Source organism: Harmonia axyridis, chromosome 7 (assembly GCF_914767665.1).
Source record: "Harmonia axyridis chromosome 7, icHarAxyr1.1, whole genome shotgun sequence".
In the NCBI taxonomy this organism is placed as follows: Eukaryota; Metazoa; Arthropoda; class Insecta; order Coleoptera; family Coccinellidae; genus Harmonia; species Harmonia axyridis.
The window spans coordinates 13,447,016-13,466,471 of record NC_059507.1 but is presented as its reverse complement, the minus strand read 5'-3'; the positions used below and the strand labels follow the sequence as shown (position 1 = coordinate 13,466,471).

Here is a 19,456-nt window from a genome sequence, read left to right as displayed (position 1 = left end):
TGAAATTGCGCTTTTGAGTCGTTTCTATGGAAACGCAATAAATTAGCACATACTGTCAACGAAGGCCATTTTGATTTGAATCAAGTCCATTACTTGAATTATTGAAATTTGTGCATTTGTAGGAAAAGTATAGTGTGCAACTTGTGGAGAAAGTCCTTTTCTCGCTCGTGTGTTTGCGGCACTCGCCTTTCAGGCTCGTGCCACAAACTTCCACAACTTCCACTTTCGCGAGAAAAGTTGGACTTTCCCCACTTGTTGCACAATATACTATTTCGTCATAAATGTGAAAGCTGAAATTCAAATATCACTAGGACATAAAGAGATGTTATCTCAATTGACATGCGCTGCATGGCAACATGGAAACTTCCCTTGAGAAACCTTCAAATAGTAAATAATTTCAGGTCTACTATTCAAATCATAACTCGCCTTCTTCTTCTTCTTGTTTCTTTTGACACGATCAACACTCAATTTTACATAAGACTTGAAATTTTCATTGTTGTTTATAGGGCAATAGCCGTTGCTTCGAAGTTATACTCATTAAATTAAGATGAAAAATTGAATGATCCAATATAATTGCTCGTGACTTTTTGCCACAAATTGCACAAATAAAATTTGCGCAAGGTGATATTTTCCAGTCAACAAAAGAGCAAAAGAATTGACCATTCCATTTTGATTTTATTGAATACTTAATATTATTGATAGCAATTTGGCCTGTCGCAACAGTAGGAATTCAGACTATCTAACATTCCGGACATTCAACCACCCAGCTGAACGTAAAATTTCGATATTATTTTCCAAATCACGTAGAACCAGTATGGCTTATTAATGTTTCCTGAAAGTTTTAAAGCCAGTCAACTCGTTAGAGGGATTTGTTCGCAAAGAACAAGCAGTGAAGTATCTCAAAAGAAAATGATGAAATAATATTTCGTTAGAAAAAAAGTCGTCTCACGAACTTTTATTCAGTACTTCCAGGAAAACGAGATAATATGGCTTCTTTGGAAAGTTCCTTTCTGAGTTATCATTGAAAAAAGACTTGAATAGACGATTGGAGCGGTATTCTACAGGATGAAAATTCCTAAAAAGTGAAAACTCGATTTACAATTCTTCAGTATGCTGGTTGTTCTTTGTGTAGACTCGTTACAGTGTGTCATCACCATTTCAAACACAAAAATCCAAATTATTGACCCAACATCGAATAGACTATACTTTGAAACCTCAAAATCTATTTCTCCAATATAGCAGGAGTTAAACTCCCTAAAATTGTTATTTCGATTTCAAATGTTGATTTGCATACTTATTTCACAGAAGAGTAAGGATCTACGTATGACTACCTCTTGAGATCGCTAACTCTATAAATCCGTACCAGAGGAACAGTTTCTTTCAGTTAGCCTACAATTTCTACAATGTAATTTTGTGAAATAAATATACAAGTTTTAAGATTGTGAATTCAGTATTCAGTAATGAGTTACAAACTTAACTCCTCTGGTACGGATTTACAGAGGTAGAAATCTCAACAGGTACTCATAAATCTTCTGTCTTACTATTCTGTGAAATAAGTATACAAATCAACATTTACCATCAAAATAACAATTTCAGAGACTTCCATTTCTCCGATATCGATATCGGAGAAATAGATTGCGTGGTGTCAAAGTGTAGTCTGTTAGGTGTTGGGTCAATAATTGGGATTTTTGTGTTTGAAGTGGCGATGACACGCTTTAACAAGTGTACACAGAAAACAATCTGCTCTCCTAACACGAACAAGCTCAGAGATTATGAGGAATGATGAGAATCATGAGATAAAATGATGAGAAAAATGCAAAAATTCCGAAATGTTTTCTATTTACTTTCTTTATGTTAATTTAGTTATTCAATTTATTAAACGTTTACTGAATTTGTACTGTTTTGGATAATATATCTTTCTTTTGGTTGGTTTTAATGTTTCGTCAATTCGGAATTGTAATCTCAGACAAAAAGTAGATATAATTATATCAAGAAGATATAACAAACAGTGAAGGTTTTGGCAAGATGATGTCTTAATTCTGATATTTAAATTCTGTTGATAATGATTTTTATTATAACGAGTTAAGTCCTGGACGGCACTATTGGATAAGCAACAATTGAGATGTTGTGTTGCAGAAGAAGAAATGATGATCAAAACGGGAAAGCAAGAAAGGTATGTCTTCTAGATATGTAACGAGGAGAGTTAGAAAACCACTCAGATTTTATTTCATGAGGCATTTTCGATTAGTGAATCAGATTTTAAATTCCCACATTCTGAAACTACTATATGAATTCAAAATCTGACTTTTTTCTCGAAGCCACTTCATAAAAGAAATTATATATCGGTCAACCCTAACGTTGGCCTAAAATATACCTTCCAAGATGTAGAACAAACTTTCCCCATTGCAAGATTCGATATTACACCTATCGATCTACTGAAAGGCAACCTTTTCATCGGAACTTTGATTCGGGAAATGGGCCTGACGATGTTTCCCAATCTCATTTGTGGTAACGGCGTGTTTACGTTTCCCTGAAGGCTCCTCAGCTCGAAATCGCTCCTTGGGGATACGAATTGAATCTCAGGAAGGGATCCAGTAGGAGTGGATTCATACTATCTACATTGCAACATATTATCGAGATTTGGGCTCATCGATTTGAATTTATCAACTGGATCGCTATGACGCAGTCAGGGTTTAGTTTGGGGGAGGCTGAAGCAAACAATTCCCACTGATGAAACATAGATGCGAAATATGAACAAATTAATGGAAAACATGAAACGAAGAATCATTGAACTTTTAACTAATCTTTATTGTGTATCTTTTTATGTGTCTTGAATTTCTGGAAATTAACATTGAAAAAATTCCAATGAAGTGACTCAAATCACTTTTTTTTATTACTGACATAGTAAGTAGTCTGTTACGACATTTGTTTGAACTGAGTACTACTCACTGAGATAGCTTAGGCTACTTATTGACAGCGGGAAGTAAGTAAAAATTGAAATATAACTTTATTTAAATTTGCAATATATGTTGAAGTTTGAAAAAAAATCAGTTTTTACTTGTAATGCTGGTATTATCACATCAATTGTTTTAATTTTTAGGTATTGAAGTCTAGATGATGTAATGTTTCAAATTAGGTGAGTGTCTCTTGACTAAATTATTCAGTGGCGTAGATATAGGAGTGCGATGATCTTTCTTATTGAAAATCTACACTACTGCCTTTTTTCGGGAAAATTAATTCATTTCTGAAATCAACAGAGCTACTACAGAAAAAGAGAGCTACACTAGAAAAAAAGGTCTCTTGAGTTTCTTCATAGAATCTACCATTTTCGAGATATTCGAGTACAAAGCAAACACTATCCACGAAAATCTACAAAGATTAATCTTCCAAATTTTCCCATAAGTGATAGATGAATGTTCAAAAATTGACGTAGTGTATTATAACTCTTTCAGAAATGAAATAAATTTCTCAAAAAAAAAGACAGTAGTGTAGATTTTCAATATAAAAGGGATCATCGCACCCTTATATCTACGCCACTGAATAATTAACTACACACTCCCCAAAACGTCTCACCATTGGTGCAATAAGATGGTCTATTTCTTTTTGGGGGATACTATCCCAAGCTACCTGTACTTCATGTCTCAAAGCTTCCAAGCCTTCTACCCATGATGTTCCAAACATGCTCTATGGGCATAAGATCGGGGGATCTGGGCAGCCATGACAAAAGATGCACATTGGTCGCTTCGAAAAAGTTTAAACTAACTCTGACAACATGAAGTTGGACATTATCTTGCTGAAATATTGGATTCTCGAGCCGATTAAGGTAAGGGAGAACATATGGCTCCACTGTTCATTGAAGGTAACGCAGCGCTGTCATGTTACCTCGAATAAAGACTAAAGGTGACCTACTTGCATGTGTAATAGCAACCCATACCATAACGCCTACTGTCCGGTGTACATGACGCTCAACATCAAACTGAGGTTCACGTCTTTCTCCTCGACGTGCACTAACCCTTCTTCGGCCAACATGTGCACCCAAGGAGAATTGAGATTCATCAGAAAAAACGACCTGAGGCCATTCCACATTGCAATGTTGACGTTCTTTGCACCACTGTAATCGTTGCGGCGATGCTAAACCGTCAGAGGTAACACAAGATAGGGTCAATAATGCTGCAGTCCAAAAGACCTTATCCGGCAGTAAACCTTTCGTGTTGCACTTTTATTGTCAGGTATAATAATACTAGAGTTATAAGTTTAAAACTGATTTTTTTCAAGCTTTAACACCCTGTATCTCGAAAACGAAGCTTGTTAGGATATATGTATGTTTATATAAACTTTCTTCATGAAAAAAGTTGTTCTATCTGACATCAAAGTTATTTCACGCAAATCTGGACCAAACTCTGAATGCCATCTATGGTCTTTGAAGATTGACCGCGGTCTCCCCTCCAAGCATCAAAATTCATAAGGATTCCTCCTTGCCGAGGTATCTATTTTTAATAAGTCCTCCGCCTAATTTCAAGCTCACAAAAGGCACCTCATCAAGAAAGTCCGTTAAGGGCATTACACAGAACGGCGTACGGCCATTAGATTGTCACAATCTCTTAATCAGGCCATTAGCATGGATCCGAGTTTCGTGCTCGCGCTTTCATCAGGAAAGCCTATTATAACATCCAACGGTGACGCGGGGAGGGTTCTTTTCAGCATATCGATATCACAAAACGTGAAACGTTGGATTGGTTTCAGAGGATGAATATCAACCCTACTCGAAAATCTGCTTTGTTCAGGACTGTGAAATGATACAATGTTGGCGACATTTGATTGGGAACGGATGCGTCATTTCACAATTTAATTAAAATATCTTGAACTGGATTTTGCCAAGGAAATAGTTGACTGATGATACTTGAACTACAACTTGTTAACCCTTTGAGATAGAGGAAAAGTAATACAAAAGAAATACAAAAAAAAATTCTTCGAAAAGTCACTGCTTGAGGAAAACAAATAATTTTTCGTTGGAATTGCTGAAGTGTTGAAGGAATTGCATTTTGTGGATATATTTTGGCGATGAAAAGATTACCTTTGAACTATCAAATTTGACATGAAGCGCGCGGAAATGAAAACATATCAGTGATACGATAGTTCACTCAATTCGCGAGTTTCTCCACAAAGAACGCACTTCTCATGTCCCATAGTGAATCAACGTTTCATATCAGCTCAAAATATATTGTGATGAATACCTAAATATATCAGAAATTCAGAAAACAAACTTCAAGCGCGCCAAACGACGTGAAACAACCGATGACACTAGGAGAGCAAAAGTTGCCAAACCTTGGATTTCAGCAGGTAGATACAGAAAATAATAAATATTCTTTTTATTATAAATTCGACAATTAGGAAAAATATCGAATTCCAAATATTCAAAATTGCATATTTAATCGGGAATCACTGAAATAAATATATTTCATTCAATATAATATACATTCATAACGATATAGCAAAATTGTGGATTTGAAAATATATCACAATCCGACAACGTAATCTAAACATGTTGGGGACATGTAAAAATTGCGTGTACTCCGTCTATCTATGTTTATTACTCTTTGGAGGAAACACATAGACTTTCTAAATTCAAATCAAGTTACATTGCATTTCTATATATATGATAAAAATGCATAATAATAAATATGGAATCGTCATTAATGGATTATTTCTAGTATCAAACATTATGACTTTTTGTACGGTTTTCGATTCTACGATGTTCTACATTTTCACCGAATACCGAAAAATATTAGATACATTTTCAACGATGTTCTTCATTTTCACAGAATACCGAAAAATATTAGATACATTTTCAACGATGTTCATCATTTTCACAGAATACGGAAAAATATTAGATACATTTTCAACGATGTTCTTCATTTTCACAGAATACCGAAAAATATTAGATACACTTTCAACGATGTTCTTCATTTTCACAGAATACGGAAAAATATTAGATACATTTTCAACGATGTTCTTCATTTTCACAGAATACGGAAAAATATTAGATATATTTTCAACGATGTTCTTCACTTTCACAGAATACGGAAAAATATTAGATACATTTTCAACGATGTTCTTCACTTTCACAGAATACGGAAAAATATTAGATACATTTTCAACGATGTTCTTAATTTTCACAGAATACGGAAAAATATTAGATACACTTTCAACGATGTTCTTCATTTTCACAGAATACGGAAAAATATTAGATACATTTTCAACGATGTTCTTCATTTTCACAGAATACGGAAAAATATTAGAGACATTTTCAACGATGTTCTTCACTTTCACAGAATACGGAAAAATATTAGATACATTTTCAACGATGTTCTTCATTTTCACAGAATACCGAAATATATCAGCTACATTTTGAGCGCAGCATGTGAAAACGCCATACGTCCATATCTCCTCCAGCGAAAATGTGAAATCGACTATGAGGCATAAATGGTATAAGGGGCAGAGCAGCGACTATTATACAACATAAATCTGGGATTAAAGCGTTATCTTCAAGGCCCAGTGCACACCAAAGAACTATATTAACGGAGAGTCGCAACCCGCAGCTAGACTACTTTTTCGATACAAGCGGAGAATTGCAGAACGTAATATAGAATTATGAGGATTATATTCGGGATTATGTTTTGGAGAACCGTTCTACAAAATAGGATCCGGATATTTGTAGTATCGCGACGTCCAGTGATTGTGGAGTTTCTACAGGGTGTTATCATTCATATAGGGTTCACGGCTTGACTTAATTTTCAAGCTACTTGGATTGAGCTTGACTTGATTTCATGATGAATAAAATGATGAAATGAGAAGAAACCTCGAAAAACACATTTTTATCTATTTTAACTTATTGAATGAAAAAACCGTAAATATAAACTTTCTTGAAGTAGAAATAAAGATTGAATCACTATGATATAAATCTTAACAAAATAATAAAAAAAACAAAGTTTCTTTATATTGAGAAACCTCCAGGCTTTGTTTGATTTCATAATTTTCCATCCAGGATCTAGCACACATGAGGCATCTTATAGATTTGTCGCCTAACCTATTGCAGGTTTTTGTAACTGTAAGAGCAGCTCTGGAAAATTGTCTTTCAACAGGAGCTGAATGCTGGCGTTGATAAAAAATCTTTGGCCATTTTGGCCAAGTTTGGAAAGATATTTCTGAAACTACCAAAATTTATCAATAGATTTCATGGAAATTTAAGAAAACTACTAATGAAGTCACACTGGTGAATTGCAGAAATATATGCCGTGCGACGCGTGCATACAAGCTCAAGTAATATCAAGTAGCTTGATATCAAGTAAAGCAATAAATATCTAAAATCAAGTCAAGTCAAACTCAAGTATGTAATTTTTCACGAGCTTGATTTTCAAGTCAAATAGTTGGTAAGAATGTCAAGCTAGTTGGCTTGATGAATCCCTACATACATAGGCCTACAACTTTGCTTCAACCGTTTTTTTCCGAAATTCAAGGCTTCATTGTAATAACTTGGTTATAAATTTATTATTCAAAGTATTATCCATCGCTGGCCACTACTTTCTCCCATCTTTAGCTCAGCGTACGAATCCCGCGTTGAAAAAACTGGTCATCTTTTGAAGCGATCCACGACTCGATCCAATTTTTTACTCCTTCATAAGACCGGAAGTGCTGGTCAGTCAGGCCGTGTGCCATTGATCGAAACAAGTGATAGTCCGAGGGAGCAACGTCTGGAGAATACGGCGGGTGGAGTAGGACTTTCTATTTTAACGTTTCCAAGCATGTCTTGACCACTTTCGCAACATAATATAAGTGCGAAAGTATTCAGGGAAGGAATCTTTGTCAAATATTAAAGGGTGTCTCTCCTGCAAACAAAAGCTATTCGGCCTCAACTTGAAAAAGTACAGGATTCCAAAAATGAGGAAAAAAACTGTATTTATTGGATTGACTCGGTCTTTACTTCATGGAAATTCATTTCAAATCGAAACTAAATGACAGTTCTATTTCCACATTTTTTATTATTCAAATAGCAATTGTTTTGCTACACAGTAGCTTCTTCAAAACTTTCATTTTGAATAACTGAATTTCAAAATGGAGCTATTCCTTATAAAGGGTGTTTCCAAATTAGACGTTAACTTCGAAGGATGTGTTACTACCACTCATTTGCTGTCGATTGAGCCATATTTATTGACAACCGAAAATCAACATTTTATTTTTTGAAAAAAATCTCACCTTACTTTATTTTTTGTCAATTTCTTCTACGTTGGCCAAGTTTGATTTGAATTTTGGATTATTTTCATCAGAAAAAGAAATGACATATATGAAAAAAGAAAAACTATGCTGTATTAGATGTTTAATAAGAATTAGTAGGATTTGAATGTTGGTGTATTATGAAGAAAAAAATTGTAAATTTCTAATATAAATGGAATCGAATTCCACAATTATATGACAAAATTATTTCAAAAACTTGCCGAATTCCTTCTTTATTCCCTTAAATAGTTTTCGTTAGAATGCAGGCACTACTTTTGTTTCAGCAGATTTTGATTTGATAGGGAAAAGAAGCAAAAAAAGAAATGTAATGAATTAAATATTTTTTCATTGCATTTAAACTCCAAATTTCAGTAGAAAATGTATTCATGAATTATGTTTGAAATGAACACCACCATTCCTTATACAAGCACCTTTCCTTGCTTTCCCCTTGAAATTTACTCTAAATCTTCTCCCTTCTTCGTCTATTCTAACGGTGTTAGATCCGGACTTCTCGCTGACACCGAAATAATCCAAATTTATAATCAAATTTGGTCAACCTAGACAAAATTGACGAAAAATGATGTAAGGTAAGAAAACTAACAGTTGTTATAACCTAACATATATTATCCTGAACAATTCAGGAAAATTTGTTCATTTCTCATTCTTCCAGGTTGATTGAACGCATAATTCGTAATGGAGGAATAGGACATTCTAAGATACTTATCTTTGATAAAAGCTCTCGATCTTCCAAAAATTCGTGTTAGTATAAATCTGTATAGAATTCGATAAATTACATTAGTTAAAAGCTCTTTTTCAGACAATTGAGGAATCAATCCATAGTTCAAATAATCACACAGGGGATTTTTATTCATTTATTTCTCAACTTCATACAGCAAATACTCGCTCGGGCAAATATTTTCGATAACATTCATAATAATAGACAATTCTCAACTGAATATCTTCTGATTTTTTAATGCAAGATTGTAAAGTTATAGTGATAACATCATCTGATATTCCAAATTTTTTCAAGTGTGTTGTGAGAACATCCTCATTTATATTTCCTTCCTCATCAACAAAACCACCGTTTGTGGCAATACATTGTATATATTTCAGCAATTTTATGTCCGATTTATCCACCACAGCAGTTTGGTAAACCTTTTGAATTGTTAAATCTTCGACTCCAGTCTCTTTCCTGCATTCTGCCCTCAGAGTTTTCACAAGATCGGCCCATTCTTCAGTAGTGTACCCCTGGAATTTTTCATAATAAAAATTAACACTCAAGAGGGAACACCACCACTTGACTGCCCATTTCAAAACGAAATTTGAGATATTTTCTCTTATTAATCACCGATTTTTATTGGATTCTCACATAATTTCTTCAAACAATATCCCACATTATAGTATTCAAATTTTTTCAATTTGTGAATGAAAAAAAAAGAAATAATTCTGGTAACTTTTCGTTTTCGCAAGAGAATTGATGTGGTATTCCTACGAAGCACTGACGTATTTCAAAAATATTCGTAAAAAAATCCTGCAAAAAACCATTACAGAAGAGGCAAAACTCTAATTTTGTAAAAATTTTCAAAAAGTCTAGTAAAGCACTTCCTTTCGATGAAAGTTGAAACTATTGTAATATTCCTAATTTCTATTGCCAATATTCCTTTATACTGATCATATAATCGTTCCCACAACACCGCAAGTCATTTTTGTCTCTCCTCCTCTCGAAAAATATCAACAAATTATTCAAGAAGTTGGTAAAATGTGAATTGCTCAGAAAAAGTTATAGTAAGTGCACTTTCCCCTCAAAACCATCAACCTTTCATTCGAAACATTTTTCCGTAAGATGTTTTCTTTTCGATTTTTTTGATTGATTCAACTTGAAAAAATCACCGGTATAATTACAACTTTTACACCCAAAGGTTTCACAAGAACGAAAAGAATGGGCTACTTTCACGAGCGAAAAACGTTGGAAACAGCGTCACACGCATTTAAAAGAATCTTTCATTGTCTCCTACCGTACCTGGTAGAAAGTCATCAGTTTTGTGTTATTTTTGATTTCGAGATATAAATTTTGTTTACCATAAATTGACTTGACTATGATCATTGCGTTACTAAAAACCCAGCTAAATATCCTTAATTTCGGAATGATTTCAGCAGAAAGGCTTACCTGTGTGTAGCTCCACAAACAGATTCCTACAATAATCACCAAAACAAACTTCATTTTGCAACTGACTCAAAACCGTTTCAATAACTTAATGCATTATTGTTCGATCATCAAATGACATTTATACCAACCAAAAAAATAGTGGGGGAGTTAGTTACTAGATTGAATTATCATATTGTTTACAAAGACATAGAGAATCTTTCAGATAATCTTCCGTTTCCGAATGTATTCGCCTAGAAATATTTTTTTATGAACAAAAACTTTTAATTATTTGAGAACACAGCTACGATCATTCAATTAGTATATTAATTGGTTATGATTAATGGTAATCATGTAAAATTATGTAAATTCGATGTATTCTACATTTTCACTATTTTTCAATGTTGAATATTGTTGTTACGCATTTATTATATTTTTTTTTGTTCTTCATATAGATTTTTATCATAATATTCTCTTGGTCATTAGCCTTTTGATCTTTGTGGAAAAAACCATTGACACCACAATACCAAAAATGAAGTGAGGAGCTTTCAAGCACTTCACATCAACTCTACGTATACAACATATTATATTATACAATATATAACGTATACATAATTTTGTTCAATATACAACATACACGACAAAAAATATCGAATAACTTAGAAAATAGTGTATTTAGGGGCATAATCATCTTGGAATAACACAACTACTGACGTGAAGTCAGGAATTTTTGGGCGCTCGTTCATTCATGCGGCATTTACCCCCTTGGAGACTACAATTCAATTCAATTCAATTCATTTATTTCCAAAGACAATTTTACAATTGTATAGGAACAGTCAAATCAAAACTTATATCATCAATACTAAATTATACAAAAAAAATAAAAACAAGATAACATATCATATTAAAATTTTTAAATATTCGTCCACACGATAAAAACAATTCTCAATAAAAAAAGATTTTAACTTGATTTTGAACTCATTTAGTGATTGACAAGTTTTAATATTATCTGGCAAATTATTAAATATTAGAGGGCCTAAATTATGGGGAGATCGAAATGCAACTTTAGACATACAAACATTGGTTCTCAAGTTCGAGCTATATCTGGTATTGAAATTGTGAACATCACAGTTCCTCCTAAATTTATCGGGATTTGTAAAAACATACAAACACATTTCATACAAAAACAACGACGGAACAGTCAAAATTTTAAACTTTCTAAAATAGTCTTTGCAACTAGTAGTCTTCGGTGTACCTGCAATAGAACGTATACACCTCTTCTGGGCCACAAATACGTCCTCACAGAGTGTCGACCAACCCCAGAAACAGACACCATATCTCAGTCTTGAATCAACATTAGCATGATATACCTGAATCAGTTGTTTCTCCGTTAGAACAGTTTTCAGCTGTCTCAGAACATAGCTTTGAGAGTTAACTTTTGGTACCAAATATTCACAGTGTGACTTCCAGTTAAGGTTAGCATCAACATATAGGCCTAAAAACTTTGTGCTGTCACTAAAAGATAATGACTGGTCACATAATCTGATATTCAGCTTATTAATACTCTTCTGAGAATGGTGAAATCTCATAAATGTCGTTTTATTAGGGTTTAAGTGAAGTGCGTAGTCAGAAAACCAACCGTCTATTCTTTCAATCAGATTATTACATTTCCTCTCGAGAGTAACATCAGAACCACCAGATATCAGGGATGATATGTCATCTGCGAAAGCTGCAAATGAAGCATCAAGATCAATATCATTGAATTGATTGATAAACAAAATGAAAAATATTGGACCAAGGATAGAACCTTGTGGCACTCCAGTTAGGGTATCCAACAAATTCGAATTGACACTTCTTATATTATTATCTGAATCAATATTGCTTATGGAAACATACTGTTTTCTTTCACCCAAATATGACTCCATCCACCTTAAACATCTGTCATCGAAACCATACCTTTCAATCAGCTTTAAAAATTTTCCATGATCAACACAGTCAAACGCCCTACTAAGATCACAAAAGATCCCAACAGGGCACTCCCCTGCTTCCATGAAATTCACCAGGTTCTCATAAAAGAAATGCATCGCTGACATAGTATTTTTCCCTTTTCGAAAACCAAATTGGTTCTCCGAGAAGATCTTCTGTTGTTCTAGATGTACAAGTAGCCTATCTAAGAACGCATACTCAAATATTTTGGATAACACCGATGGCACTGTTATCGGTCTGTAGTTTTCAACCATATTCTCATTACCCTTTTTAAAGATGGGGATTACTTTCCCCACTTTCAGTTTTTTGGGGAACTCACCGCAACAGAATGACAGATTGACAAGATGGGTTAGTGGCTTGATAACACATGGTAAAACTCTTTTCATTAAGAAATTCGGTAACTCATCAAACCCACTGGAGTTAGAATTTTTTAGTTTCTTCATAAGCAAATCTCCCAATTCTTGTTCAGTATATGGACATAGTTTGAGTTTATGCTCTATATTGGTGTTAAAATCAGGTATGCCATTGGAGCTATTTATTTTTTTAATGATTTCATTTGGCGCATTCCTGAAAAAACCATTGAAAGTGGCAGCAATCTTTACCGGGTCATCAACAGATTTATTTTCATGATCACGAAGAACAATATTTTTATGTTGACTTTTTTTATTAGTTATTTGATTAACCACTCGCCAACAAGATTTTGTCGTACTTTGTGACGTGTTTATTATGTTCTGGAAAAAATTCTTCTTTGTATCCCTTACTAATTTACTATGTTCTTTCTTAGCCTTCAAATAAAGTGTTCTCAACTCAGGATGCCTTTGTGAGAAATAATGTAAATCCTTCAAATTTCTGCTAGAGTTCCTTACATTGTTTGAAACCCAACTTTTTGAACCCATTTCTTTAGTCAACTTGTGCAGAGGAAAATGAATATTGAAGTAATACTGCAAAATGTTGAAAAAATCGTCAAATGACCCCGACAAGTCCGAGCTACCATACACAGATGACCAGGTCTCACCATAAAGTGACCGTTCAAACTTAAGAATTGCTTCTTCGTTGTATTTTCTCCCAAGTCGACTCACTCTACTTGATCTTCTAGGACACAAATCAAATTCCCCTAATGTTGTTCTATGATCAGAAAATGTGTTATCGTATACACACGTGATATACTGACTATGGTTAGTAAATATATGGTCAATACAACTAATAGACGCATCAGTCAAGCGGGTCGGCCAACCACTCCTATGAAGCAGCCCATATGAAGAAAATATATTACTTAATTTCATGAAATTAGTACACTTCTCATCAAGATAATTGAAATTAAAGTCTCCACAGATTATCACATCGCTAACTGTATCATAGATTTCATCTAACACTTCTTCTATCTTCTCCAGAAAAACACCAGCTTTGCCATTAGGGGAGCGGTAACAGTTCAATATTATAGTTTTTTTACTAAATATATTACATGATATGGCACAAACTTCTATATCCAGCTCAATGCAAAACTTATTTAAGTCAATGGACTTACACGAAATATCTTTACGAGTGTAGATCGCAACTCCTCCTCTCCGTCGATCGGTTCGGCTATATGAACTAGATAGTTCATAACCATCAATCTGGTAGCTTGGAATCGACATGTTATCCGTCCATGTCTCGTTAAAACAAAGAAAAAACATATTCTTGTATGAAGATATATCAATAAGCATTTCATTTATTTTGTCAGAATTCAGTCCACCCAGATTCAAAAAAAAGAGCTTGGGATCAAAAACTACCGGGTCAACTCTGCCGTTTTTCTCCGGAAGAAAAACCGCTGTACACAGCAGTCCCTAGGCCACAGCTCAGGGTTCATAGCTGATTTGAAGTTCCTGTCGTAAATTGAGATTTTAAAAGAGGCATATCTCTCAGGGTACTTCGAATTAACTGTCTCAACAGATACTTCCGGAAAATGGGATTTCAAATAATTCTTCATAATCTCACTCGTTGTTTCCGGGGCAAGCCTTGAGACATGTAACACAGCCATTTTCGGGACTCCAACTAGTGTAGTACCATTGTTTTCAATATGAGTTCCAACGATGGGCTTTCTTCTTTTATGTCTCAAATCTTTCCAACCTTCATTATCTGTAGGTTGGACCGCAGAGATTAAGGTGGTTTCCACTGAATGTGATAGCATTTCAGAATTCGCCTGTCTAGACTTATGAGGCGTCACAGAAGTGCCATCTTTCTGGGTTTGATTGTCAACCGAAATTGATTTCCTATGCCGCGCAATTGAAGTTAATGCGCTCGGTACAGTCACTTGTGATGGATTTGCCGTCCCTACCGAGACTGCTGGACTCCGCCCACGATACCCTGTTTCAACTGATGTAATGTTTTTGTTTTGATTTCGACTAACCTCACTTTCATTCTTTGAGTTCAAAAGTGAAATAATAGTACTCAAATTTTTATTGGATTTTTCTAGTTCTTGAATTAATCTGTTCTGCATTTTGAGTTCACACTGAGCGACTTTAAGATCAGTCGATTTATTTAGACAAAACATGTTTCGACATACCTCGTTTTCCATCGACATGGAGTCATGAAAAATATCTTCCTCGGGCTGGGTTTTTCCCAAAAATTTCACAACTTCTTGACTTAACTTTGGAACAACACTCTCAGGTAACTTCTTATAGACTATATAAGAAATTAAATCCTGTTTTACCATCTTTTGAAGTTCGTTTACAATTTGTTGCTGCACCTCAGTTGGCGCCATCATCATATCGATGCTGCCCAAATAGGAAAAGGAAAGGAAACAAGACTCTTCACTCTCACGGGTCGTTGAGAGAGACTCAAGACAGAAGGCAGACCACGGAAGGAACCACAGGAAGCACAAAAAGCGGACAGGAAGGAAGAAAACAGAAAAGGACGAAGAGCAATACTCTACCAAAAACTCACCAAAAGCACCAAGGAAATACAGAACACAAATCCACGCAGTGTATGGTCACCTTTACAGCAGCCGCATCTTATCAACGAGGAGGCATGTGTTCAGAAAAACCAACGATAAAGGGATTTCCCCGATAAGATCGACTATATCTTATGAATCACTCTCCCAAATTTCAGAAATAGCTCACCTGTAAAAGGTACTGAAGTACAGGAACACAAAAATCGTGAACCTAATTTCGGTTTTATGCTTAAGAAACAAAAATATATTCGCTATATCCGTGAAAACTATGAAAAACCGGAGGAGCGAAGTTGAAATCAACCGTCATTTATAAAGCACCACATACATACATAACTTCTTATGTTTATATGTGGTCTCTAAAGAAGCAAAAGTTGTTTGAGATTTTCTTGATATATATTTTACGCTGTGTCAACGTGAATGAACGAGTGCTCAAATGCTCCTGACTTCACGTCAGTTCTTTCTTCATTTTTTTACATTTAACCTCATGGAGATTGAAACAAATCATTTTTACATGAATTGATTTCTCATGAAGTAAGTTTAAATTGAAGTAAGATTAAATCAATTGAAAATTTATTTCAGTTGAGGAATACAGAGTTTTCATCGATACAATATTAGCTACAATATTTAGAATCCAACATCACTAAAGACAATTAAAAACGTTCAAGTTTCAAAACTCGGAGAAGATCTTGAACGAGAGAAAATGGAAGACAATATTCGGGTAAAACGAAACTGCAAAACGTAAAAATACGAGAAAGATAGATGCCAGATATAATTGATCATTTTCGCTGAGGATTTTATTGCCTAATTTATATTTATCTTCGGCTTTCTTTCCAGAGGGGTGCGAGATAGGGGATCATACGACACCGTTTTTTGACATTCGATATCATTACAGCTTGAAAACTGAAGTGATTTCGATATAAATTGTTTCGTTCTGCTTGTGAACTGAGGATTTTATTCATTTTTATATGATATATTGTGAACACAAAATGGTTATTCTCCTGACTGGTGAAAAAGTAGAGCATTGACATAGACCTCATATTTCAATATGTGGTCCCGAAGAAAAGAGACTGAATGTGTTAAATCATAAAATCTCAATCTCAAAATCTTCCATTACCTTCAGAACACTCGGAAGTAAAATTGTTCTTTGCCCCAATGATATAATAATTTAAATACCATTTAAAACCAGTGGAACCGTGACAAGTACATTCAACAACAACAAGATTTCTCTGAGATAAAAATTACTACAAATAAATTAACCTTATTCTAGAAAAAATACGAGAATTTTGCATTTTTGAATTCAATTTTCTCAGAGAATCACGGTCGAGTTGGCATCTGGAAAAAATTATACAATTCTTTGAAGGCATTTCTCCACAAGTTTATAATTCAACCTCTGAAGACAGTTCTTGAATATCGAGCCCACCTAATTAGATGAAAATCAAAATTGAAAGAATTTATGCATATATTTCAGCAATTTATCAATGGAAAATTAAATAAAATTTCTTTGAATCCTAATGCCGACTAGTAAAATATGTATTAAAATCACTTAAATACAATCAATCAATCAATCAGATTCTTCATCAGAGAATCAAACCTCATCGTTCAAGAGCATTTCGGATCAAAATTTTAGAATTACTGAAATGATAAAATGAACGGTACAAAAACATGAAAATGAATTTGAAGGAACGCGCGAAAAATCCTCACTTCACGTCACTTTCTGTTTTTGTTTAATTTCGTATTGTATTAAACTATATATATTATATTTTTTTTCCATAAACATGTAAATTCTTCGATACTGAACTACATAGCGTTAAAGTTTCAAGATTTTTTAGTTTTTTCTTCATTGCTCTTTGAGTTTTTGAGATATTAAGATCAAATTCGAAATATGAAATATAGGTTCGTTAGATTTCTTATATTTAGTTGATATTGATTTAAGGAAACTCGTAATTCATCACGAAACAAATACGTAGAGTTTTTCATTTTTGTTGTGATAATAGATTCCTACCTTAAGTTAAAAAATTAAATCAAATGTAGCGAATTAAAAAAAAATGATTTTACTTTTTTCTGGATAACGATCGCAGATGCGTAAAATTTACAAGAGACAAAAAATTTATGAGCAAAATATAGAATTAATTTCTTTCATTCCTAGAATCTTTTTCTTTGGATTTTTACATGAGGTTGATACAAATGATATATAATATTAAAAAAAATTTAACCGAAGAATTTTGATGTATAAATTACAACTATATTTCCTTCTTGGTGTAATGATAATAATATAAAGCAACTAATGACTTAAGTCACTGCTACTTACCCTAAACCACATTCGAAATTCCTGTCACATAATTCACCTCCATAATTTTCACTGGAGAAAAGTTCTCTAAGTTTTAATTACCCCCCAAAACTCCAAACAACTTAGATTGATACTTCAAAATTTTAATCAAGTATAACCTTCGAGGGGAGGGGATTTCAACCCCGGTCAGCAGATGGTGGGGGGTGACAACACTGTAGCATCGATTTCACTCCCCTGAGATATCAAAATTTTGAGGGGGCACCCCAATGTCGCACACTAATGACCTATATATGGGAAATTCAACATGGCGCCTCTTCGCATGAAGCTTAGTACGAAAAAATTTTCAACGTACTTTAGGAATGGTTACATGGAGTGATTAAACGTATATTGGTTGTGGGTCCTTATCGAATGAATTTGCAAATTGAAAAAAAAAGGTCCACTCACCACCCCATGACGAATCCAGAAATTCTCTCAGTCAATTCGGAAACTTCAAAACTTCACACCAAAACTACCGATGACCGAAATACAAGCCATGAGCTGAAACCAAATCAAGAATCGGGAAATGTACTAAAAGAAATGCGTGAACAAATACCTCGATTTTCACCACACTGTCGGGATATTCTCCACGGCGGAGCTCCCTGCGATCCGGAAAATGTTCCAACTTGGAAAATCCGGGCCTTAGACCACGCACGCATGTCCTTCCATCTTGTTGCCATTGGTGTCCCTCTACTGTATCCTGTTCCTGTAGCAGTTCGCCTCCCCCAATCGCGTTTTGGGGGTTGGATTTGCGGGAATAATTCATTGTTTCAATCTTTCCAAAAAACGTGGGTTTTGCGAGGCGGCCATTTTGGAAATCAGTCGGGCAATTGTTTAGTCAGATTCCGTTCGCAGATTTCGCTGGGTTGGAGTTCTCCTTTGATGTAAAACATTGGGGTAAATCGTCTTCCTAACGCAGCAGGAATGAGTATTAGATATTTTGGAATTGTATTGTTTCATTTGTGTTTCGTTTTTGGTCGTTTTATTTCGGGTTATTATAAACTGGAAATGTCTCTTTGCAATTCCATGTTCGACCGGTTCTGTGAAACTGAGAATGATAAAAAACTGAGCAGAGCATTTCTAAGGGCGCAATTAGCACATGAATAAAGGGGTGCTTTGAAAGCCTCTGAAATCAAAAAAGTGCTATGACCATGTTTTTCACTATTCTATTCAAATTTTTTATGTTTTAATGACGCTATTAGCATGAATATTAGCTTGAAAAATTTTGTACTGTATTGTAACATATCGTTATGAATCTATATTATTTTAAATGAAATAAATTTATTTGAGCGATTCCCGAATAATGTGCAAATCTAAATATTTGGAATCCGATGTTTTCCTAATTGTCGTTGTTTTTAATAAGCAGTATATTCATTATTTTCTGTATCTACCTGCTGAAATCCAAGGTTTGGTCACTTTTGCTCTCCTAGTGTCATCGGTTGTTTCACGTCGTTTGGCACGCTTGAAGTTTGTTTTCTGAATTTCTGATATATTTAGGTATTTATTTCAAATTATTTTGAGTTAATATGAAACGTTGATTCACTATGGGACATAAGGAGTGCGTTCTTTTTGGAGAAACTCGCGAATTGAGTGAAATATCGTATCACTGTTATGTTTCCATTTCCGCGAGTTTCATGTCAAATTTGATAGTTCATGTTGGGGACAAAATTTGCTCACAGAAAATGACATACGCTTCCTCTATCTATGTTTATTACTCTGAGGATCTACATGATAGTTCATACTTGGCTCAAATTGTCATGTTACAACGAAGTGCGAATTTTTTCACAATTGAATCTGAAGATCT

General features: G+C 34.3%; 2 protein-coding genes across 3 annotated transcripts in view; both read right to left on the bottom strand.

The window, feature by feature from the left end:
* Positions 1 to 18,512, bottom strand: part of LOC123684299 (vesicular glutamate transporter 1) — a 94,753-nt gene extending 76,241 nt beyond the window's left edge. Inside the window, exons 1-2 of one of the 2 annotated variants that reach the window (XM_045623498.1) lie at positions 18,209 to 18,512; positions 18,061 to 18,153 (exon numbers count right to left, since the gene is read on the bottom strand). In XM_045623498.1, coding sequence (XP_045479454.1) covers positions 18,061 to 18,068 — 8 coding nt within the window. In that variant the 5' untranslated portion in view covers positions 18,069 to 18,153; positions 18,209 to 18,512. Of the gene's footprint in view, positions 1 to 17,637; positions 17,762 to 18,060; positions 18,154 to 18,208 lie in introns of those variants that run through there. The other variant, XM_045623499.1, reaches the window with a different exon arrangement.
* LOC123684301 lies at positions 9,131 to 10,577 on the bottom strand. The gene is made up of 2 exons (XM_045623501.1): positions 10,439 to 10,577; positions 9,131 to 9,519 (listed from the first exon to the last, which is right to left on the bottom strand). Exons 1-2 carry the CDS (start codon positions 10,490 to 10,492, stop codon positions 9,157 to 9,159), a joined length of 417 nt encoding a protein of 138 aa, XP_045479457.1. The 5' UTR covers positions 10,493 to 10,577; the 3' UTR covers positions 9,131 to 9,156.
* Positions 18,513 to 19,456: the final 944 nt, after the last annotated feature.

Excerpts from the sequence above, each read along its gene's own strand:
- LOC123684301 (XM_045623501.1), bottom strand. The coding sequence starts at position 10,492 with ATGAAGTTTGTTTTGGTGATTATTGTAGGAATCTGTTTGTGGAGCTAC. Across the intron at positions 9,520-10,438 it reads GTTTGTGGAGCTACACACAG|GGGTACACTACTGAAGAATG; the intron begins GTAAGCCTTTCT and ends GAAAAATTCCAG.